At 41.5% G+C, this 24,734-nt stretch overlaps 1 protein-coding gene and 1 pseudogene across 1 annotated transcript in view; one reads left to right on the top strand and one right to left on the bottom strand.

Annotated features, from left to right (window-relative positions):
- Positions 1 to 24,734, bottom strand: part of LOC124777200 (dehydrogenase/reductase SDR family member 11-like) — a 128,053-nt gene that overhangs the window by 78,766 nt on the left and 24,553 nt on the right. The window contains exons 2-3 of the mRNA XM_047252515.1: positions 20,692 to 20,854; positions 7,254 to 7,383 (exon numbers count right to left, since the gene is read on the bottom strand). Coding sequence (XP_047108471.1) covers positions 7,254 to 7,383; positions 20,692 to 20,854 — 293 coding nt within the window. The remainder of the gene's footprint in view (positions 1 to 7,253; positions 7,384 to 20,691; positions 20,855 to 24,734) is intronic.
- LOC124778330 lies at positions 21,530 to 21,647 on the top strand (annotated as a pseudogene).

The raw sequence follows: 24,734 nt of genomic DNA, 5'->3' as shown, positions 1-24,734 counted from the left end.
TATAAAATATCTGCATGTATATACATCCTGTACACAATATACTGACGATAAGTTATGCAAATGCGATTTTAGACAGTGATACAGAACTCCATCGACAAAATGTCGCAGGTTATTCTGGGATCTTTATTGTTTGTTGATACGAGGGTTTCGTTGTCGGCGGTGGCTCGTTACATAGCAATTGGATTTATTTTGATATTTTAGTCCCTGTTATTAGGTTTTATTTAATTCCACTGAAAACATCAGCCGAAAGGCGAAAACATATTAGTTGCCCGTTAACAGTGTTACACAGCTGTATGAATGGGTTTAATGATGAAGTATTGGCCGATATCACCTAGTGTAACGGAAGAGCGGCACAACCACGGTAGGGTAGTTGTTCCCGCAGCCACAAAACCCCCCCACAGTAATTTTTCCTTTATCTGAGCATTGTTACCTCCCTCTGTGTTCTTTTACTATATGTTTTGGTGAGTGCGTATTATAGATTTTACACCTTTGTGCAACTATTTCACGGAAACCAAGGTAGTTTTCGTGAAAAACCGAATAAAGTGCATTACTACTCTGTAATGAGCCACAGGACAACATGGGTCCCTTATACCAAACAACTCAGAAAATATCCTTGTACAACCTCAGAAAGTTTTTCGTTTGAGTTCAAGTGACCTGATGTACTCGTATTTAATACTGACTGGTTTCTCAGTGCTGAAATAACTTTTTTCAAGTAGATGGCTATCCATCGATGATTACAATACATGAAGATCTACTTGTATCGAAAATAATAATAACTGACTTAATAAAAAAACAGTTCTTTTCAGAGAGGAAAATCCTGTTGGAGATAAAATTGTCGTCAATAATATCACAATAAGTGAAACATGTTAATTGTATCGACTGCAACGTCTTTGAAGATAAAGACACACAAAAGAAAATACATACAAAATAAGTCAGAAACTAGTTTAAAATGTGATAAGGGTGTTGCTGACTCAGCACTGCTGTACCGAAGTGAGATATAGGTTATAAATAGAAAGCGAATACTTCCCCCAGGTTGTAGTCTGACGAACATTGTCAGGAATGTTCAAATAACTTTTGGGAATGCAGCCGGATGATGTTGTCGACAACCGTAGATAGTCTCACGTTTCAACAGGCAACCTACTTGTCAATTTCAGGAAAAGCGGCAGCAAGTAAGTGCCGTGCAAGTGAAATTAAAACCTCGATTTGCAGACCAGTTCCGGAAAGATAAAAAAAAAACACACACACACACACACACACACACACACATACACTGTAAACACTAGCACCACCACACAACAAAAGTTGGCCGACGCCGGAAGTTACCTATAGAGAAAATTACTAAACAACAGGTGGGATAGCATTAACTCTGACCTTCTAGTTTTTGGCGAGGGAGAGATCAGGATTCTACACAGAACTGAAGCAAAAACCGCCATCTCTATTTACAAGATTACTTGTTAATTTACTTTCAGCTGCTTCAAATGGTTAAAATGGCTCTGAGCACTATGGGACTTAACTGCTGCGGTCATCAGTCCCCTAGAACGTAGAACTACTTAAACCTAACTAACCTACGGACATCACAAACATCCATGCCCGAGGCAGGATTCGAACCTGCGACCGTAGCAGTCGCGCGGTTCCAGACTGTAGCGCTTAGAACCGCTCGGCCACTCCGGCCGGCTCAGCTGCTTCCTTAATAACATTGTCCCAATCGCTAGAAGTGCACGCCAGAATTTCCGTGTTGTTAAATTTCATTGCCCGACCGGTGCCAATATGACGCTATACAATAGCCGATTTTCTCAGGTGTTATAAGCGTATTTTTCAGATTCACTTGCACAGCACTTACCTGCTGAAGTTCTGCCGTGAAAATAACAGGGTAGTCACCTGTCGAAATATCGGTGGTTGCCGATGACGTCACGTGGCGATATTCCCGTTAGTGTTTGAACATTGCATACGCCAGGAGAGACTCAGCTCTCACAGTACCAGAAATGCCGATGACAGAAAATAATATTATTTCGCGAATAGTGAGACAAAATTTATAGTGAAGGACGATCACCAAATGAGCAAACAATTCAGTGACTCGTCAAGCACAGAGCTGTCTCATTTGCACGTTCACATCTAGTGAAGAGAGACCAGACTACTTACATTTAGGTGGCGAAACAGTTTGAAAAGTGAGTAATGGTGCATGTCAGATGGGTGCAATTGGCATCACAAAAGCCAACATTTTCATGGGATCCTGATGGCTGATGCCCCTATGCTGCACAGAACGTCTAACCTTCTACTGCCTATAGAGACGAGTTAGCACATCTGTTTCTCAGTTACCGTAGCTGTTTGAAATAGAGCTCGAGCTCTACGACAGAACACTATTGTGCAGAAACGCATTCTCGTTCTGAGAGCTGGAAGAGTCCATCCTGTTGCTCCGAAGGGGAGGCCCCTGATGTCTTCACATCGAGGTAATAGAATCTATCTCCTCTGGTTCAAAGACTATGTAAGCTAGCCACTATCGATTTTGTCTCAGCGCTGGCTGGGTATATTGCGCATTTCCGAAGCAAGCAGGGGGGCTGACGGTACTGAGCGACCAGGAGGCGCAACTGTGGTGCGCTGGGGCTGGAGCACAGTGTGCGAGAGAGGGAGTGACGGCTGGACTGCCTCGGTGTTAACGCCGGACCTTGATCTGCTCTCCGGGCCTCAGACGTCGGTTATGGGGCTCCGTTTCCATCTGCTGGAGTTTGTCTTACCGATAATCTATCTAGTGAGCATCGTTCCAACGACAACTGTGGTTATCCCAAAAATTAAAGAATCGCGCAGGTTCTTTCGTCGTATAAAAACTTTCTCAGTTCATATTCAGATTATGATACTGATGCTGCTCATTACCTACTTGTCGTTAATTAATATTCGACTAAGCCGGAACATGCTAATTGGTTGCGAAAGAGGCATTTTGGTTTTCGTATGTGTATATCAGTGAATGTTCTTTTCATTAAAGAGAGATGTGTAATTGTTAAGGTTTTTTACTCGTAATTAAGTTGCGGGGTTGTTTTCTTAATTATATGGCAACTATTTTATTGTGTTTTATTTGCATGTTAAAGACTGCAACGTGTGTATAAGGCCATGGGTAGAAATGTTTCTAATAGCAGATTTCTGTGTGTTCCAGAAGGCTTTCTTGTTCTGGTTTCAATATTTGTGTACCTTGGCCCGGAGGAGTACGGGGGTCGTGTGGGTCCGTTTGGAGAGGAAGAAGGGCATGTGTCCAGAGCAGGACTGTAAAATTCTAAATTGTATTTTCTTCCTGTAATTTAGCACTCTTATTGAGCTATAGTTGTGTGAGTAGCTTATGCTTAAATGTGTGTTAATTAGACTTGCAGAAATTTTGCTTTGTTCAAGGTTTGCTAAGATAATGTTGAATGTTCAATAATTTTATTAATTGGGTAAATATTTTTTTAATGCAATTATGCTTGTGTCTTTTTAACGTTGAGTTTTTTAGTATTTTTTATTTAAGGGAAAGGTAAACTTCAGCCTGGTTGGTAGGCGAGTTTCTTTCTGAGTTCACTTCGAAGAAAGCCTTTGCTTAAATTTTTGCTGTTACTGAAATGGTTTGAAGATATTTTGATAGTGATCGTATTTATTTAAGAATTTGTTTGCAAAAGGATAAAGAGTGTAATGAATGTAAATTGTACAGTATATTTTTTGAGCACCAAGGAGTGTGAACATCTGCTGAGGAACTACACTATAATAAAATTTATTATATGTGCAAACTTGGGCCTAGTCCTTCCTTAATCGAAAGTGAGAGCCCGTTCTGATGATTTTAAGTCACCGCTACAACCCCCTCAGTTGATGGTTGGCCGCTGACCTGTGCACTTCCTGCATTCTCTTTGGTGTCTGCACAGTACGCCAGCACTGCCTTCGCACACTACAGCTCCAGGGAAAGTCGTTCATGGCCAGGTATGTGTCATTATACATACTGACGAAATTTAAGCTGGAGGTAACATATTATGGAGCTGGTCAAACAATTGATTTCAGCTACTTTTGCTTTGGGAGAGGTAAATTAGTGAGCACAAATCTCATTAGATGTACTTTAGGGGGTTACACAATCTTTAAATATAGAGAATAAAGGAGGAGGAGGATACATTGGTACAAGTACTTCCCAAGACTGCACTGCTTCAGAAAAGGGGTGGACGATGGGAATGTAAATTTTATATTTAGAGACTGCCACATAATTTTCACTTAGCACACATTCTTTATCTTACACTGTTCACGTCGTAGTAAGGAATACTACTTCTTTCACACCTTCCTTGTTTTACAAGATTTGCTTCTGGCAGCAAGTTGTCAGACTCGTTTCGCTTTGGTTGACTCGTTATTGAACCAAGCGCCAGCAGACATCATGGTTGTACTTCTTGGATCTGACAGTCTGTCGCCACAGTGTTGTTATAGTTACAGTTAGAGGAAACTGTAATATTCAAACTGTGTTCTGCAATATATAAGTCCACCAAAAACCAGTGAGAAATTGCTGTATACTGGTAGACTAGGTCTTAGTGCTCTGGCCAAAGAGTGTTTATCGTCTGAAACCTCAGAAACATAAGTCACGTGCAATGTTTTAAGTAGTGCTTAACCTTAAGTAACCTCGCTGTCGGTCATTTTATTTGTTGTTATAGTATGAACTGAACTGTTGTGAATACAGAAATCGAATAATAAAGATTCGTCTTTAACCCTGTAAGAGATATACTTTGTGTGTTTTGCGTACAATTGGCCGCTTATGTTACAAAAATTTGTTGTATACTTGTTCGCTCTGTTCAAAATTTTGCAAATTCACCCTGAGTTATTGGAAGTGGCAGACTCGCATGACGGTGGCCATTTTGACAGACTGTGACTCTTGTACTATTACTAGCTGAATATGACACCATCTGCATGAACTGAGTAATTCATTGTTAACTTAATTTACTCTCTTGCGTGTTGCTTCACTTGTAATTACGTAATTCTGATCATGAATTATTTCCTGTGTGCTGCGAGCTGCAGTCTTACTGTTATCTTTAAGCATGAAGATTAGGCGTCGAGGAGCAGGCATTTGCTACAGGTTGTGTAAGTTATTGTGAGCTACTCTCAGAATAGGTTGCTGAGTTTTAAGCCAAGTGTGGAAATTTAAATTTGGTACAGTGGAACACACGTTCTTGTATTATTACTAGTGCATGCTTTCATAAAAAGAAACTGTAAAATCTACACATTTTATGTAACTACAGTCACAGTTAACTAAAATTGGCTTTATAGAAACATACTGAATTTCAGGCTGTACTGATATGGCATAGCCTCCGGAAAAAAGTAATGTAAATTAACTTAACGATATTCATCAACAATGGAAGCGCTTTCTGCGCCCTTAGATATGCAATAATTACTATCTCTGTATAGTTAGTATATAAGAAAAGGACGCTTGTTTCTTTGTCTTCTTCTTTGTCTTCCTGGTCTCGTTGGCTCTGATGTCCTATCTGACGGTCGCATAGAGATCATGGTCTGTAAATGAGTAATATAATTATTTGTAGCGTTATTATCAATTTTGTCAAATACGTCTGCAGTCATTTATGGTAGAATGTGTTTTTTGTTGGTAGCAAATAGTACCTTCTCTGACCCATGATTTATTTACGTAATAATTATATGTTTCCCTGACCATTTTGTGTAAGTTAATTGTTGTAGCGACGCCATTAATGATAAAATAACAAAAACACTTTTAATAGTCATTTCTTGCAAGAAGTATTAAAGTTAATAATCTTAACAAATACAGAACGGCGTCTTGTAATATTTTCCATTTCATTTTTTAGGTCAGAGGTACAGTTTAGTGAATAATAATTTTTTAAAATGTATATGCTGCCGTTGCACATAGGCAGCTATACTGGAGCAGCAAGCCTCAGAGAAAAAGAAAGAATTAAGCAGTTTATTTTACTGGTTTATAGCGTAACATAAAAGATTTTTTTAAAAACCATCGTGAGTAAGACAGATGTCTTCACGTTGGAAAACGTATGATATTTCTGGCGATAGCGTCCTGAGTAACAATTAGCCGTGGATTTTAACCAACTTAAAAGAGAATTTTTAACAAAACGTTTTCATTTCCAACTATCAGAATAATTTATTTCATTCTCTTTTGAAAAAACATTACGCGATATTGATGGTTTATTAATTTTCCATACTGTGGCCTTAAATTCTACTCAGTGGTTGGCCACATTAATTTCTTTAACTTACTTCAGACTAGAGTGTAGAAATTTTACTTTGTAACGAAAATTACTTGACTGATCAGGTCAGTGGTTCGGGATAGAGTTTTTGATATTTTATACAAATGTTTACAGCTCTCATCCTATCAGTTTTCATAATTTCTTTATTGTGTTTTGAAACGGTGTGTAATATAACTTTATCGCAATGAATGATTACATAAGAATTAAATGACACCACCTCACCACTCCGTGCCTGCTCCCTTCTGCTACACTTACGTATATGACTACTTCTTTTTGACAGTTATTGCGAGGCACTTAGACTTCTAACATCTGTATTTGTTGAATTGTTCAATGTACTGACATAACTTCTTAACACAATCCTTCGCAGAATCGCCAGCTATCGCTTATAAGTTACGCAAGATATGTGTTTGTGCGTAGACTTCAGCTGTTGAACTACATCTCACCTACACTGTGCTGGTCGCTTACAATGGAATCCAGCCACCATCGTTGTCTCGTTTCGTGCGTCTGTGCAGGTGTGGGCCCCGTCCAACACCAATTACTTCGTCTACGAGCACTCTTTATCACGCGAGCCACGAACGCTCTTGGTCCAAACTGGTAATTACATTCATGTTTGGCACAAACCACAGGAGCCCACCAATCCTGTTAACTAGTTGTAAAGTGACGTCTTGGAGCATCATGTGGAATACCTTCTGATCTCGTCCGTAGCTCAGCTAATTTAACATCCATTAATGTTCATTTGGAGTCCATTTGTATTGCTTCACTGCATTCACATACTCGTAAAATCACAATATTGCAGCACGATAATGAAGCATATGAGTTATCACAACAATTTGTATCGAAGTTGCATCAAAAAATCATCCGATTTCGTATGCCATTTTCTCCTTTCAGTAACAGAGTGCTGACAAGTGACTCTTCATGATCGTCATTTTATAAATAAACGACCCACTCTGAAATTGAGCAGTGGAAGAACGTGCTACTCTCAGAAACTTTTCTTTGTCAGGGGGTCATGCCTCTCCATTTTCGAAGCACACTGTGGTAGCCACTCACCTGCAGATGTGGATGATGAAGCCATCTTCGACGCCCCTGCTGAGCATGCCCTGCACGGCCTCCCTGGTGCAGATACTCAGACCCAGCACGTTCACGTCCAACATACGTCTCCAGTCTTTAGTGGCTCCACCTGCAAACAACACGCCGAAACAGGTAACTGTAAGCACTTCAAAAGATAAACAATGGTTGCTTCAGGTAGATGAATTAACGAAACTTGTCTATGAGACACAACACCTCTCTTGTACCGTCAGCCATTTATGTTTGATATGTACCACTGCAACTTTGAGGATATAGTAATAATAATAATAATAATAGTAATAAGAGATAAGACGGAATCATTTTCTTCTCATTATTTCTAGCTCATCTCTGTTGGTCCTTCCCACCCAGTAATGGTCGCGTAATGACCAGTAACACTTCAAAAAATGGTTGTAACCGTTTTTTGGTCTACATATTGATGAATACGTAACTTTGAAGAAACATATTGTTGACAAGGAACCCCCTGAGTGCGAGGTCGCAAAAGGTAAATGATGTTTACGGCATTTGACGCCCCACATATTGTTTAGCATGCAACCACAATAACGGCAGTAGGGTCGGAATTGGAGGTATGCAATGGCGAGTACAGTATATAAATAACTCACAACAGTGTTACACTGCTAGTGGTGTTGACACAAAGACGAGTATGTCAACGATAAACAAAGCAAACACTACACTGCATCTGCAACAACAGCTGCCGAAGATGGCATTTAGTCAAAATGAAAAGCAAGGCATATTATCGCACTATCTAAAGCTATGCCTTAAAGAATAGCCAGTTTCACGATAAGCTCCATGACAGACGGTTTCACATTCGGTTGCATGCCATCACATTTCCCCATGACACCAATTTGATTCTATGTGCATTATTTAAGAGTGGATACTTAGCTGAACGTTCTGCAAGGTTTGTAGCTCCCACGGAGTTCGTCTTCAGTCTTGATGATGCGTACCTTTGGGATTACTGTGGCGCATCATTTTTCATTCGGTGTTCATCGTGCAAGTTAATGGTTTGTTGTGAACATTTCTTGAATATCGACGATGTCTTATTTTACGACTTGTTATACATACATCCCATGGGAGTTTTATACTGCACCTCTCGCAGACTTATTTTCTGGCGCCCTCCTGATGCACAAGGTGAGTTTTTAGCAGCTAATATTTTTCGCGTCATAATTGTTAACACAATACTTCCAAGCAAGCCTTCCTAAAGACTGAATTTGTGTTCGGATACTTATGGGATTCCTTGTAAGCTGCCCCAACATTTTCCTTTACTTTTGTTCTTCATACAACTGCTAGTCTTGGAAACAATCAACACCAAAACATATCTTGCTAATTTCCACTCAGCAATGTCTTATAGAATAATTTCCTGGGCTATTTTGGCAAAGAAAGTATTGATTACACAAAAGTGAGCTGTTTGAATGATAAAAAAATTGCTTCGCCAGTTGGCTTTTGAGAAGGTTAGAGCTTTATAAATTTGGAAAATACCTCCAGCATTACATAAATACAGGCAAAACCTTTTTCAGTTTTTGGCAAAGGAGCATAGAAATCCTCAGCTAACAGTTCCATGAAATCATTCAGCGTAGGAAGTCTACATGTATGGACAGTAACTTTGGCTCCTCGGCATTTATCACATTTTTAATAGGATTATTTGCCCTCTTTGCCATGTTATAAAGAAAAATCACAGATTGTGCTAATTTCTGTACACTCTTTTTAACACCTACATGCTCAAAATTCAAATGGGTATAATCGACTATTTCAGTTATGTGCTCACTGGGCCAATACACTCCACAGTTTACCTCATTTTCATTGGTTTGTTGAAACAGTAAATAATTATAAATCCTGTTATATGTTGGCAGTCGTACCCAAGTTCCTTTTTATCGTCTTACACACGTCATCATGATTCTGATGTAACCTCAAAGATTTTTGCAGTTTTATTCAATATTCTTCTCTCCATGAACTTCATTGAGGTAAAACAGATTTACATGCTGCTCACGATTGTTTATTTCCGACTTTATAACTCCATCCTACTGCCAGTCTGGGGAAGGTATCTGGCACAATGTCTTGTGTACCTTTAACATATATGATTTTAAATTGAAACTGCTGCAAAACGAGTGTTCGCCACATCAATCATCCATGTATTAATATAAATCATATGAAAAGGCTCTGTGATCAGTGTAAATAATTGTTTTATTTCTCCATAGATAACCTCTAAACTCCTGGAATCCCCTTTCACCAATACGTCTCACACAGTCACACTACGTTTTTCTTCACACCTAGTGAATGACCTGTTTAAAAGGATAATGTTTTATTATCTTCATTCCACTCGTCCCCATAATACTGGAACTATTCCACTTCAGCGCTGTGCCCACTGGAGTCAGTTTCTAAACAAAATGGCTGACTGAGGTCAGGGTGGTGTAAGAGCCTCCTCTCCCTCAAAGCCTCCTTAAGTTCATCAAAAGCTTCTTGATATTTTTTGTCCAGGTAACAGTTGTCCAACCACAAAATTTCTAAAAAAGAATTGCACAGACCTAAAATGATTTACATTGCTTTTGGTTTCTAGGACATGGACATTCTTTTATTGTCTTTATGTTTTTTGGATCACTTTTAATACCAGTTGTCGGTGAGATATTGCACAAAAATTTTCTTTTTTTTCTAAAATTTCACATTTTCTAAACCTAGTGATCATGCTCTCTTTTCTTAAAGTTTAAAATACCTTGTCCAGAGTTTACAATATTCTTACCAAGATTCAATGTTAATTAGTTGGTCATTTACATACCCAATTATTTTGGAGCTTAGCTCTGATCTTATGACTTGGCCTAGCAGTCACATAGATGCTTACACGCATATTAAACTCTAGTGGGACAACAGTATACTGGTATAACTTCTCATTTACAAAAATGATGTACAGTTTCGATATTTTTAAGTAATTGGTACTTGCCAGTTCATCAGTTAAATCAAGAACTGCCATACAGTTCACCTTGTTGTACTTCTGTAATATCCCTTCCATATTTTCTGGGGGATTTGTCTCTCTCCTCACTACTGTGTTCACATTCAAGCATCTATGACAACTTCTACACTACTGTTCTTTTATGCACAACTATTAAAGGAAGATTGAATTCACTCTTACTTCTGTCTGTCTGGCTGTCTGCCAGAAAATGTTTCCCATAAAACGTCTCTAATTCCTCTTTCTGTTGGTTATTTAATCCTTCAAATTCAGACATTTGGTTTTTAAGCTCTTCTGCAACCCCCTTTTATCCTTATCACAATCTCGGGCCAGGTTCATTTACAATTTCACTCAATCAGTCCTTTTTAATTCAAGATGTTCCAGTAAGTTATTATTATCTAGTGTCACATCATCAAAATTCACATTCACTTTTGATCCTTCATACCCAATATTAACAAAACTGTCTCCACAATTAATCTATCCTCTATAGTTTGTTAACCAATCCACACCTAAACTGATTGCTACACTTTGCCCTGGTAACATAAAAAAATGCATCAAACATATGCCTACAATTTCAAATTACAGAAGTATTTGCAGATTAGCAGCTTCGCTTAATTTATGTATTGCATTTACTATTTTTAGTCCAGATAATCACACATTCATTACATCATTATATTCCTGTTCATAATTGAAAAACCTTTGAGTAACTGCATCAGTTTCACTACCAGTGTCTAAAAGAGCTTTGTTTTCTCCATCATAAATGCCAGTTTTCATAGGATGTTGTCCAGTCCTAGTATCATCAGTTTCACTTACTTCATGTGACAATTCCTAATAAAATCACTCTGTGTTCAGTCATTACTATCTATCTCTATATATATCTCCTTCTAATTCTTTTGTATTACACATAAATGTATTTCTTTGTCATTACCTGTTGCTAACCTTTTAGCCAATGATGAAAACATTAACTTTCTTCTCAACACCTATATCTACTGGACTCTTCAAACAATTTTTGGTAGGCCTGATCATCTCCTCAATAATTTCAGAAAAAGTTCAGTGTCATTCCTCATCTCGTTTTTACAAGTCATTATATAAAAGATTTGTGACCTCTTTGTTTCTCTCTTCTTCCATTTTACTACTACTACTAATATCACTAATATCTTTCTCATTACTACTACCACTTTCATTTTGCAAACTACCCTTTTCCTTCCACCCATCTCTTTGCTGCCCTTCATATTTTTTGACTCCATTCTATAGCTGGGGAAACATTTCTATATATAAACTCGATGAGTCCATCAAACACATTATCTTCTGCCATTACGTTCTGACTTTTACATGTCCGATTACTAAATGTAGTATTAGTGCTATTAGAAATTACTAAATTCTTCCATAATGGAAACTTGAAACATTTGTTGTCCTGTAAGTATACACACCCTAGCATGGGACTCAAATATGGAAGTTCTGTTCCCACTTAGGACTCTCCCAGCCCTACAATTACTTGGCCTCTTGGTACTCTACCTCTCACATTTGTTAGTTCACTGTCTTTGTCTCATGATAACACACAGAATTTCTGTTTTCATGAAGTGAACCACTTGTTTGCCATCTATCAAGATCCCTCATTCTTTTCAATCCAGTTCTCAATCCTAGAAGTAGTCTCATTAATTTTCTCCACTTCTTACTCATTCATCTAACTACATTCTTGTTAAAGCTGATCTCAATATTTCCTTACTTCAGCTTTCCCTTGCTTGAACTCAACAGCCTGGATTTTATGTTTTTGTCCAGGCCTCCTACCTTTACACTTATGACATTCTCAAATTTTCCTTGTTCTACTTATGTTTATAACTGCGTCTCTGTAACCCTTTCAGAAACATAATTTTTGAATTTCCCAAAATCTTTATTTATCCCTAACTTCACCTCATCAATTTCCTTATCTAAGCCACCTTACTGCTCCTGTTTAAAAACTTCCATTCAAATTTCTTCTCTAACATTTATACCTTTCCACATACTTCTTTCTGTGATTGTTCCATTTTTATATTCCACCATTTGCACTCTCTTACTTGCCAACACCAGTTTCCAATTTAACAAGTAAACGTTTTTCTGTATTTTACATAACAGATTCTATTTCTTTGTCCCATCTGTTCACTTCTCCACACTTGGAAACCCACTGGGAACCCACTACATGTTCTTCCTCTTCAATCATCGTATTGCAAATTAAAGCAGGAAAAACCAGAACCAGACAGTCTACTCACTAAATTTCGAACTCTGAATTCAAAGATTTCAAGGTCTCAACAAGACAGTGTTTGAAACAGTACTGTCCTCTTATGACAGAGCATCATTTGTAATGAAACAGGAGTTCCCTAATCTATCAATAATATTAGTCCTACTACTAAATTTAGTAATAAGATAACTGATGTTATAAATTATAGAGCATTTAACCCACAGAGCATATAAAAATGGAGGAAACTTGATAAATTTCTTATAAAATGTGTACATATATTTTGTAGCAAATAAAATCCTAATATTTTACGTTTTCTCAGAATTAACTAAATATTAGACAGACTCAAACTGAACCAATTACTAACATTTATCAAAAAAGTAAGCAACGCCCCAGAATGGCTTTGGTATATCATAGTACGACCACACTGATACATAAACCAATGTCATGCAACATACACCTATCAGAGGAAAAGTTTTCATGTGGTATGAATACTTCAACAATGGAAACTCATCTACTGTTTTCCGATTGCTTGTAACCAGTTAGCTTAACGTCAGAACTGCATGATGTGTTTTTTTCTAGTACATTACATTAAGCAGTACAAAATTCGATGTACAACTTGGATAACCAGGCAAAAGACTGGAGTAATGCTCACAAGCACTGCAGTTACACAATTATATGAAGAAAAAGACAAAGAAAACGAAAAGGAAAAAAAATCTTTATCGCTGCAGATAAATATGTAGCACACACAAATGCTGCCTGAAGGAAAGCAGTGTCAATAGATGAAGCGTCCACAGAATTGTAATGTTTGGTGTGAGATGTAATTTAACAAAAGAATTTAACTTTTGACTTTGTTATCCTTCAGAGTATTATTTATAATGTGTGGGGTACCAGTTATGTCCAAAAAGTACTAAAAATGAGAAGTCTAAGAAACGACTTCATCACAAAATGATGTGTTTCATACATAATTAAACAAAAACTCTTGCAAGTGACTACTCGACAATAAATAGTAAAGAATGATGTAGGAAAGAGTAACATTTACAATATCCTTCTTGATCCAAGTACCTGCAGTTGGCAATGCAGACCAAAAGTGCTCATAACTATTTTGTAGTTTCACATTAGATATGGCAAGATGCACTTTATATATCACAGTCCACCATGTTACTTAGCTGTTATTCTCTTACCAAACACGTTGTTTCAAAGTCCCAACATCATAGTGTTCTAATTATTACTTGGTGAACTATTAGTCCAAGTTAATTCTTTTACCACACTGTCACGGTTTGCACTCTATTCAAAGAAAGCATTCAAATGGGTATAAATGCCTCTATGCTGTCCTTATTGATAGGTTTCACCTTAATATTTTAAGACAAAATACGTTATAATGGAGCCATTGTAATCTATATATTCATTAAGTTCACTCTACACATCGAAAACAATCTACTCGGCAAACAGCCTACTGCACTTCATACTTTTCAAGTTCGCTTTGTGAGACGTGAGCCCACGATACGAGAGTACTGTAATATGTTTGTATTTTAAATTTGGGGTCTAACATACGCGTCGGGACTGTTCGCGTTGTACACTCCGAAAACAGTCCACTCCACAATCACGTGACTCTGCTGACCGCACATCATAATCTCAAGTTTATTTTTCGTGGTGTTGTTCTTCTATCTGAAGCACTCTAAAAGGTTTAGATGTATCGAAAACTGCTGCCAGAACATTAAATTCACGTACTCACCATATTCAATCTCTTAGTACCCTCCAAACACCTTAGTTACCATTTCACTTATCAACGTTTCGATAAATTTTTTAAGCTTGACTTCTCTCGTAAAATTTTCTACATTTCTATACGAAACAAGAATTTTCCAGTTATACACAACTTCAAGTATACAGTAACAAGTAACATTTTAAATTCGTAAAGGAGAAAAATGGAAAACAGCTATTCCACAAATTGGCACAACTCCAAAACGTGTAGAAAAGAAACCCAAAACCTTCAGTGCTGCAGCTTTCTCCAATTTGAGAGTAAAAAAGGAAAAAAAAGGGAAAAATTTGTATCCTAAAATCATAATACCTTCATGGGCAAGTGCTTAGAGGTGTACCGGTAAATAGGATTGTAACTGTATATGCATCAGCTCTGTGTTCAGTTTACAATCTAGACTGCCTGACAAAAGAGTTGAAGCACCCAAAACACTTGGTGAGTTGTCAGTGTAACTTCATACACTTACACACCATTGGTGTGTGTGTGAATGAGCACAGTGGGACTTCTCTGCGACATCTTGAACAACCGCTAGGGTGCATTAGTGTTGTTCATGTTTAACATTATTACGAGGCCTGGTAGGATATACTCGTATAAGGAGCATGAACAGGGTCATATGTTGAGTTATCACTGTGTAGGACATGGAGATTCCACATATTCATGTAAGACAGTGTATTAGCACCTGACAAAGCTATAAAAGGGCCTTTTTGTGGGGTTCCACTTCGCTGGTTGGTCGAACAATACAATGTACAGATTTGGGTTCATTCAGATGTGACAATGGCCTGATGTTGGACTTTTTGGGAACATGAGGGCAGGCATACTCATCATCAAGGTTTCAGTCATCCACATGCGACCATTACAAGGGAGGATCGCTGAAATGTGCACCAAGCACATTGCGACTGCATCACATCTGCATCTGGCATCCAAGAACAAGTAATGGAAACCTTGCAACACTGTGTGTCATCCCACACCAATGGTTGGAGACTAGCACCAGATGGATAAGGGAATTACTGTAGCATGCCCACTGTTACCACCACAACACAATCTTCTGTGTTTGGAGTGATGCCATCACCGAGAAGCGTGGACTACTAATGAATGGCATCACAGTGTGTTCAACAATGAGCCATTGTTCTGCATAATGCGGTTGGCCATCATCGGTGAGTATGGTGGCCACTGGACAGAAATACTACTCTTCCAATGTTTTTGGGAGACTTAGCGGTATTGCTTCCTGTGTCATAAAGTGGGGAGTAATTGGATGTGATTTCAGGTCAAGGCTGGCAGTGACTGAAGCAACTCTGACTGCATAATGGTACGTCAGGGACATCCAAGTTGTCATGTGTTACATCTTGTGAGACAGTATAGTGCTGCCATTTTCCAACGGCACACTGCTCGTCGACACACGGGACAACACCCTATGAATTGTGTGGTGCTGCGGCCAGCAAGATCCCAAGACCTGTCGCCGTTAGGACATGCGTGTCGCCGTTAGGACATGCGTGGGACTGCCTCAGGTTTAAATTCTGTCCCAGTGCGAGTATCGAGAGTATCAAGGACCTTTTACAACAGTTGGGGCCAGTTTGCCTCAGGGGAGGATACAGTGCCTTTATGACAGTGTTACCAACTGAACCAGTGCATACATCCAGGCCAGATACGGTTCAGCTCTTACTGGTAAGTGATCTAATTCTGGGAAGTTCTTTGTAAATTTGACCCAACCACACCACATACCCTCCCATACACTGAACCTCCATTTACTCTGCTCCTTCACTTGTGTGCGCTTCACTCTTTTCGTCAGACAGTGTTTACCATCACTTTTTTTCAGTTTCTCTACCTGTATAGTAAAAAAACTTTCGAACAAAGCAATAAATGATTTTATTTTCATTTTCACTTGTTAAATAGTGTTTTTCTGCGTTACTATCTGAAGGGCATAAACTCTGGTTTCAGTGCAAATGTTCGTTACGCCTGGAGGTCACTGCAGTACGTACGAAAGTATTTTCCAGGAGGATTGCCAAGTAAGACAACAGCCTGTGCACTCTGTCGTTAATACGAGTAGTTACACGTTCTACAAACTCCCTCTGAATCTTAAAACCATTACACACAATGGCCAAATCGATTAAACATAAGGGTACAAAGTCTGTATATTCCACAGCTCAGTCATATTATGTGATCACCATCTGCACTACTGGCTATTAAAATTGCTACACCAAGAAGAAATGCAGATGATAAACGGATATTCATTGGACAAATATATTATACAAGAACTGACATGTGATTACATTTGCACGCAATTTGGGTGCATAGATCCCGCGAAATCAGTACCCATAACAACCAGCTCTGGCCGTAATAACGGCCATGATACGCCTGGGCATTAAGTCAAACAGAGCTTGGATGGCGTGTACAGGTACAGCTGCCCATGCAGTTTCAACACGATACCACAGTTCATTAAGAGTAGTGACTGGCGTATTGTGACGAGCCAGTTGCTCGGCCACGATTGGCCAGACATTTTCAATTGGTGATAGATCTGGAGAATGTGCTAGCCAGGGCAGCAGTCGAACATTTTCTGTATCCAGAAAGGCCCTGCCAGGACCTGCAACATGCGGTCGAGCATTATCCTGCTGAAATGTAGGATTTCGCAGGGATCGAATGAAGGGTAGAGCCATGAGTCGTAACACATCTGAAATGTAACGTCCACTGTTCAAAGTGTCGTCAATGTGAAAAAGAGGTGACCGAGACGTGTAACCAATGGCACACCATACCATCAAGTAAGGTGATACGCCAGTATGGCGATGACGAATACACGCTTCCAATGCGAGTTAACAGCGACGTCGCCAAACACGGATGCGACCGTCATGATGCTGTTAACAGAATCTTGATTCATCCGAAAAAATGACATTTTGCCATTCGTGCACCCAGGTTCGTCGTTGAGTACACCATCGCAGGCGCTCCTGTCTGTGATGCAGCGTCAAGGGTAATCGCAGCCATGGTCTCCGAGCTGATAGTCCATGCTGCTGCAAACGTCGTCGAACTGTTCGTGCAGATGGTTGTTGTCTTGCAAAGGTCCCCACCTGTTGACTCAGGGATCGAGACGTGGCTGGACGATCCGTTACAGCCATGCAGATAAGATGTCCTTCTGAACCCACCGATTCCATATTCTGCTAACAGTCATTGGATCTCTACCATCGCGATCAGCAATGTCGGGATACGATGAAGCGCAATCACTATAGGCTACATTGCGACCTTTATCAAAGTCGGAAACGTGATGGTACGCATTTCTCCTCCTTATACGAGGCATCACAACAACGTTTCGCCAGGCAACGCCGGCCAAGTGCTGTTTGTGTGTGAGAAATCGGCTGTAAACCTTCCTCATTTCTGCACGTTGTAGGTGTCACCACCGGCGCCAACCTTGTGTGAATGCTCTGAAAAGCTAATCATTTGCATATCACCGCATCTTCTTGCTGTCGGTTAAATTTCGCGTCTGTAGCACGTCATCTCCGTGGTGTAGCAATTTTAATGGCCAGTAGTGTATGTTCGATGTAAACGTGCAGTAATTAACCATAGACGGCTGGTGGCGGAACTGGCAGTGGAGAACATATAAACCCTGCCAGGGGGGCCCGAAAACAAAACGATCTATGTAACGTCTAGAAGGGCATAACCATTAGCTTTCGGGCTAAGGGTGGAAGCATTTCCGCAACAGCCAAGTTTGTAAACTGTTCGCGTGTGGCCGCAGTTAACGTACACCGTGAATGGTGAAACGCCGCTATCCAAAACAGGTGCGGAGGCAACTGTTGTGCACCACGGGCCATATATGACAGGGTTGAAAGATGGTTGCGGATATGTAACGGGCAGGCAGTTTAACCAAGGAGCTACTGACAGTATCTCCTCAACGACCATTCACCAAACGTATGAGGCTCCACAGCAGGCGGCTGGTTCATGCACCCAAGCTAACTGCTGCTCATCGGCAACGGAGGCTGGAATTTCCCCGTCAGTACCCCAACTGGATGTCCACTGAGTTATGACAGATGGCCTTTTCGGATGAATCGCATTTTATTCTCCATCGGAGAACAATAGTCCGGAGTGTCCAGAGCAGAGGGCATTTCCTGGATGATCTCGTCAATCTGCAATCAGTGAATGGACACAAGTATCCGTCCATACCTCGGAACCATGTCCACCGCCACATACACTTTGTTTTCCCTCAGCACGATGGCATCTACCATCAGGACAATGCAACGTGTCACATAGCTTACAGTATACCTACGTGGTTCGAAGAGGACCAGTAGGAGCCTGCCGTACTCTCTTGACCACCAAACTCTCCGGATTTAAACCCAACAAAGAACCTGTGGGACCATATCGATAAGTCTGTTCGCGTTATGGATTCTCAACCGAGAATCCTAGCTTAAGTGCCCACGGCACTGGAATTGCCACAGCTCCACGTCCCTGTCGCTAACATCCAGAACCTCACTACTTCTTTTCCTGCATCTCTCACAGCAGTTCGCGCTCCAAAGCGTGGTTATTCTGACTTTTGACAGGTGGTCACATTAATGTGACTGGACAGTGTAGTCTGCTTTCCATACTTTAAAATACACCAAATAATGGCAGAGGAACACCAGGAGGGGGGCGGAAGGTACACGTTGCGATGCGTCTTCTACGTTATAAACTTCTTTTCCTTCATATTTCTTCCTGTTTCGTCCATTCCAAATACACACATCAAAAAAAGTTTTGCATCGACCCGGTCCCCAGAACTCCTGAAGATAGACGTAGACTGTGGATATTGTATCACAGAGTCCCTTTGACTGTTCAGAGATGTCACTAAACCCACCCAAAGATGAAAACAACTACGCATGAGCAGAGACGGAGGGGATCTGACAGCAGATTAATTCCAATCATTCCACTAGGAAGGAGGCACACGGTTCATGTTGTCTGTAGTTCAACCACGCCCAGACGGTCAACACAGCGGTTAGATCGCGCCCGCATTGTTACTTTGTGCCAGGAAGGGCTCTCAACAAGGGAAGTGTCCAGGCGTGTTCTTCGGACATGGAGGAGATACAGAGAGACTGGTACTGTCGATGACATGCCTCGCTCAGGCCGCCCAAGGACTACTACTGCAGTGGATGACCACTAACTACGGATTATGGCTCGGAGGAACCCTGACAGGAACGCCACCATGTTGAATAATGCTTTTCGTGCAGCCACAAGACGTTCGTGCTGCGACTCAAACTATGCGCAATAGACTGCATGATGCGCAACTTCACTCCCCACGTCCATAGTGTGGTCCATCTTTGCAACCACGACACCATGCAGCGCAGTACACATGGGCCCAACAGCATGCCGAATGTACTGCTCAGGATTGGCATCATGTTCTCTTCACCGGCGAGTGTCGTATATGCCTTCAACCAGACAGTCGTTGGAGAAGTGTTTGGAGGCAACGCCTTAGACACACTGTCCAGCGAGTGCAACAACATGGAGTTCCCCCGATGTTTTGGAGTGGCATTATGTGGGGCCACCGTACGCCGATGGTGGACATGTAAGACGCCGTAACGGCTGTACGATACGTGAATGCCATCCTACGACCGATAGTGCAACCATATCAGCAGCATACTGGCTAGGCTTTCGTCTTCATGGATGACAATTCGCGCCCCCATCGTGCGCATCTTGTGAATGACTTCCTTCAGGATAACGACATCGCTGGACTAGAGTGGCCAGCATGTTCTCCAGACATGAACCCTATCTAACATGTCTGGGAGAGATTGAAAAGGGCTGTTTATGGACGACGTGACCCGCCAACCACTCTGAGGGATCTACGCCGAATCGCCGTTGAGGAGTGGGACAATCTGGACCATCAGTGCCTTGATGAACTTGTGAATAGTATCCCACGACGAATACAGGGATGGATCAATGCAAGAGGACGTGCTACTGGGTGTTAGTGGTACCTGTGTGCACAGCAACCTGGACCACCACCTCTGAAGGTGTCCCTATATGGTGGTACAACATGCAATGTGTGGTTTTCATGAGGAAGAAAAAGGGCGGAAATGATGTTTATGTTGATCTATGTTCCAATTTTATGTACAGGGTCTGGAACTCTCGGAACCGAGATGATGCAAAACTTTTTTGATGTGTATTGAAATAATTCCAGATGCAGTGTAAGCCGCTGAAATGCACTACCTACCACGCTTGACCTCATGTATACCATTTAGGTGTTTTCCAACTCTTGATGTGCTTCCACAAAAATCTGTCTGTGATTGATAATGGTACACGTTCCAGACTCATACTGTGTCACACTGCTTTTTATCCGTGCATTGCTTATCGGATGCATCAAAACTTGAAAGAAACAACAAGTAAAAGTAAAAAAAATAAAAATAAAAAGCGTGCGAAAGTATTTGTGTATAGTCGCTTAATCTGAAATCAGTATGCGTAACTACGGTTGAATACATTTCTCTTTTTGAATCAGTTAACAGTATCATATCGTATGGTAATTTCTTCAAAGGTAGTTTCGATAGTATTTTCTACTCACCAGTTAGGCTTGCATCAAAGAATACGCCAGCGCTGTTGATGAGAATATCGACACCTCCCAGGTTGTCTAGAGTCCACTTGAATGCAGATACAACGCTTTCTTCATTACTGACATCACAGCAACGGGGATATAACTTTCCTTTGGCGTCATTTAATTCCCATGCCTGGTGAAGAAAGAGAACAGCCATAGAACACAATATTTTAATAACAATACGTTGGTATTTATTTGTATTTCATATCTGTCAGCAGCCTTCCAGAATACGGACACAAAGAATAGATGTGACTTCTTCAGAACGATGGAGCTGCTCCTTGTTCCAGTTTCAATACCCAGCAGCTTCTAAATAATAAATAGGGGAGAGGAGGACCAATTCTGTGGCAAACATATTCTCCGGAGCTAATGCCGCTACACCTTTGCTTGTGGTGGTGTTTATAAGCTCTTGTGCATTGAACCTCGACCCAAGATTTGGAGCTTGTTTTGTGGAAGGCTGCGGAGGAACAGGGCTAGGGGATAGCCGGGCAAAGTGGTCATGGCAGGCAAAGCGGCTGTGGGGTCCGAGGTACCAGAATCGTGAGGGGAATACCTCGACTTCTTCCCCCATGGAGGGTCCAGTCACCCCGTCTGCTGTGCCGCTCATCGGAGTTATAGTAATTTTTGTGGATTTCAATTATTCTGATGTAAGGTAAGTGGTCACTTTCTGCATTTATTGCGGAGAGGGAATGTCATTACATCTGTTTACTGAAATTTTGCTGGAAGTGTCATATCTTGACTCCATAATCTCACGCTATAAGAAAAAAAAGAGTCATCACTAAGGAAATAACCGATCTGGTCGACAATTGAGGGCAACTGCCTCGCCACAGTGGATACACCGGTTCCCGTGAGGACACCGAAGTTAAGCGCTGTCGGGCGTGGCCGGAACTTGGATGGGTGACCATCCAGGCAACCATGGGCTGTTGCCATTTTCCGGGGTGCCCTCAGCCTTCTGATGCCAATTGAGGAGCTACTCGATCGAATAGTAGCGTCTCCGAAAAAAAAAAAAAGTCATGACGACCGGGAGAGCTGTGTGCTGACCACACGCCCCTACTATCCGCATCCTCAACTGAGGATGACATGGCGGTCGGCTGGTCCCAATGGGCCACTTGTGGCCTCAAGAAAGAGTGATGCTTTTCTTCGGCAATCAATACATGTGATGTACATGTACAGGCAAACAAACGATCACAATTTCCGAAAAGTTGGATTCAGACATCGAGCAAGTCAGTAACGCGTTGGTCCACCTCTGGCCCTTATAGAAGCAGTTATTCGGCTTGGCATTGATTGAGGGAGTTGTTGGGTGTCCTCCTGAGGGATATCGTGCCAAATTCTGTCCGCTTAGCGCGCCAGTTCGTCAAAATCTTGAGCTGCTTATAGGGTCCTGGCCATAACGCTCTGGGCTCCATCGGGCCTGAAGACCACATAGAGCTGCATATTTATGGCTGTGGCGAATATCAAACACTTGTGTCCCTCCGCTGTCTCTCTCTCTCTCTCTGCTAGGTTGCTGTGCCGAATAAACGGAAAAATACAGCTTCTCACAAACCGAAATGAACAGCTAATTCAGCTCCTGGCTTGTCTGTAGGCAACTTGTGGAAATACCATCTCAGTTACCCATTCACTATGTTAATAAACCCGAGGAGTACTATTGGAACACAAAAATATGAATAAAATATGTAGGATGACGCTACATGAATAATTACATGTAAAAAAAGCGGAAGTAAGAGTGATTCCAGATGTGCCGCAGGGGAGTGTCGTAGGGCCGTTGCTATTCACAATATACATAAAGGACCTTGTGGATAACATCGGAAGTTCACTGAGGCTTTTTGTGGATGATGCTGTAGTATATAGAGAGGTTGTAACAATGGAAAATTGTACTGAAATGCAGGAGGATCTGCAACGAACTGACGCATGGTGCAGGGAATGGCAATTGAATCTCAATGTAGACAAGTGTAATGTGCTGCGAATATATAGAAAGGAAGATCGTTTAACATTTAGCTACTATATAGCAGGTCGGCAACTGGAAGCAATTAATTCGATAAATTATCTGGGAGTAGGCATTAGGAGTGATTTAAAATTGAATGACCATATAAAATTAATCGTCAGTCAAGCAGATGCCGGACTGAGATTCATTGGAAGAATCCTAAAGAATTGCAATCTGAAAACAAAGACAGTAGATTACAGTACACTTGTTCGCCCACTGCTTGAATATTGCTCACCAATGTGGGATCCGTACCAGATAGGGTTGATAGAGGAGATAGAGAAGATCCAACGGAGAGCAGCGCGCTTCGTTACAAGATCATTTAGTAATCGCGAAGGCGTTACGGAGATGATAGATAAACTCCAGTGGAAGGCTCTGCAGGAGAGACGCTCAGTAGCTCGGTACGGGTTTTTGTTAAAGTTTCGCGAACATACCTTCACCGAGTAGTCAAGCAGTATATTGCTCCCTTCTACGTATATCTCGCGAAGAGACCATGAGGATAAAATCAGAGAGATTAGAACCCACACAGAGGCATACCGACAATCTTTCTTTCCACGAACAATACGAGACTGAAATAGAAGGGAGAAGGGATAGAGGTACTCAAAGTACCCTTCGCCACACATCGTCAGGTGGCTTGCGGAGTATGGATGTAGATGTAGATGTAGACAGTGAACTGATGGATGAACTGCACTTCTCACGAAATTTCAATCAACATCTTTTGAATGTCAAAATACGAGGGTTGGAACGTAAATAGTGGCAACTGTTTATTCACAAGCGATACAAAAGAGTTACATGGTTGCACCTGTCACTGTCCCTCAAAATAGTCACCAGCGTTGTGTAGAACCCTTTGGCAGCGATTTGGAACGCGCAGTTTTCCGTTAGCAAACCCTGTTCTGTTGATGGTGCGAATGGAGCTGTCTACTGCCTGTCGAATCTCTGGAACAGTTCTGAAGCGAATGCCACGAAGTGATTCCTTCATCTTCGGAATGAAATCAAAGTCACAAGGACTGAAGTCCGGGGAGTGTGGTGGATGGTACAGTACTTCCCAGTCCCATCGACCGAACAGAGCAGCCACAGATAGCGTTGTTTGCGCCCGCGCATTGTAGTGCAAAATCATGGGTGGGTTGCGCAGAAAGTGTCGCCGCTTCTTTCGCAAAGCTGCTCGCAGGTGATGCTCCACAAACTAATAGTAGTACTGTGCACTGACGGTCTGGCATGGTGGAACGTAATGCCTTAGGATAACACCATCACAGTCGTACACGAGAATCACCATAACTTTCACCATGCTGGGGCTCTGACGCACTTTCGACTTTCGAGGCGACCCATAACGACACCATTCGTTGGATTGGAGTTTCAGTTTTGGCTCGTACGATGTGGCCATGTCTCGTCCAATGTTACGATACGGCGTAAGAAAGCCTCTCCTTCGCGCTCATAGTGCTCCAAGTGCGTCTGAGCAGCGTCGTAACGCGTCCATTTCCGCATTTCCGCCAAGTTATGCGGAATCTATCGCGATGCAATTTTCCGCATGCCCAGGCGTTCCTTCAGGGTGCGAAGCGCAGTCGTATGTGCTAATCCGGTTTCGCGGGCGTGCTCACTAATCGTATGGTCTCGATCACTGTCCACTAACGCGGCAACAGCATGCACTTCTTCTTCAGAGACGCTAGGACGGCCTGCCCGATGCGTGTCTGCCACAGTTTGCCGACCTCCGTTGAAGGGTTTTAACCGTACGTGCCACTGTTCTGTACGGCAATGCCGATTCCCCGCACGCCTCTTGAAGACCTTGATGATACTGTGATGCTGTACGACGTCTGACACATTCAATCTTGATCCAACTCCGCTGTTCCTGTTTCGAAAACATACTGACACCGTTATGTTAGACCGCTCGCTCGCAAGTGACTGTTTCCTTCGATTGTGCGCACGCCGGTGACGTGGGACGAGCGAGTCCATTTGCTCGGAGGACAGGTAGGTATGTCAACAACGTGTGCTATCAGCGACAGTAGTAAATTCCATGGAGTAGTGTCTCCACAGCAATGTGCCA

Source organism: Schistocerca piceifrons, chromosome 2 (assembly GCF_021461385.2).
Source record: "Schistocerca piceifrons isolate TAMUIC-IGC-003096 chromosome 2, iqSchPice1.1, whole genome shotgun sequence".
Lineage (NCBI taxonomy): Eukaryota > Metazoa > Arthropoda > Insecta > Orthoptera > Acrididae > Schistocerca > Schistocerca piceifrons.
This window is presented reverse-complemented; position numbering and strand designations above follow the sequence as displayed.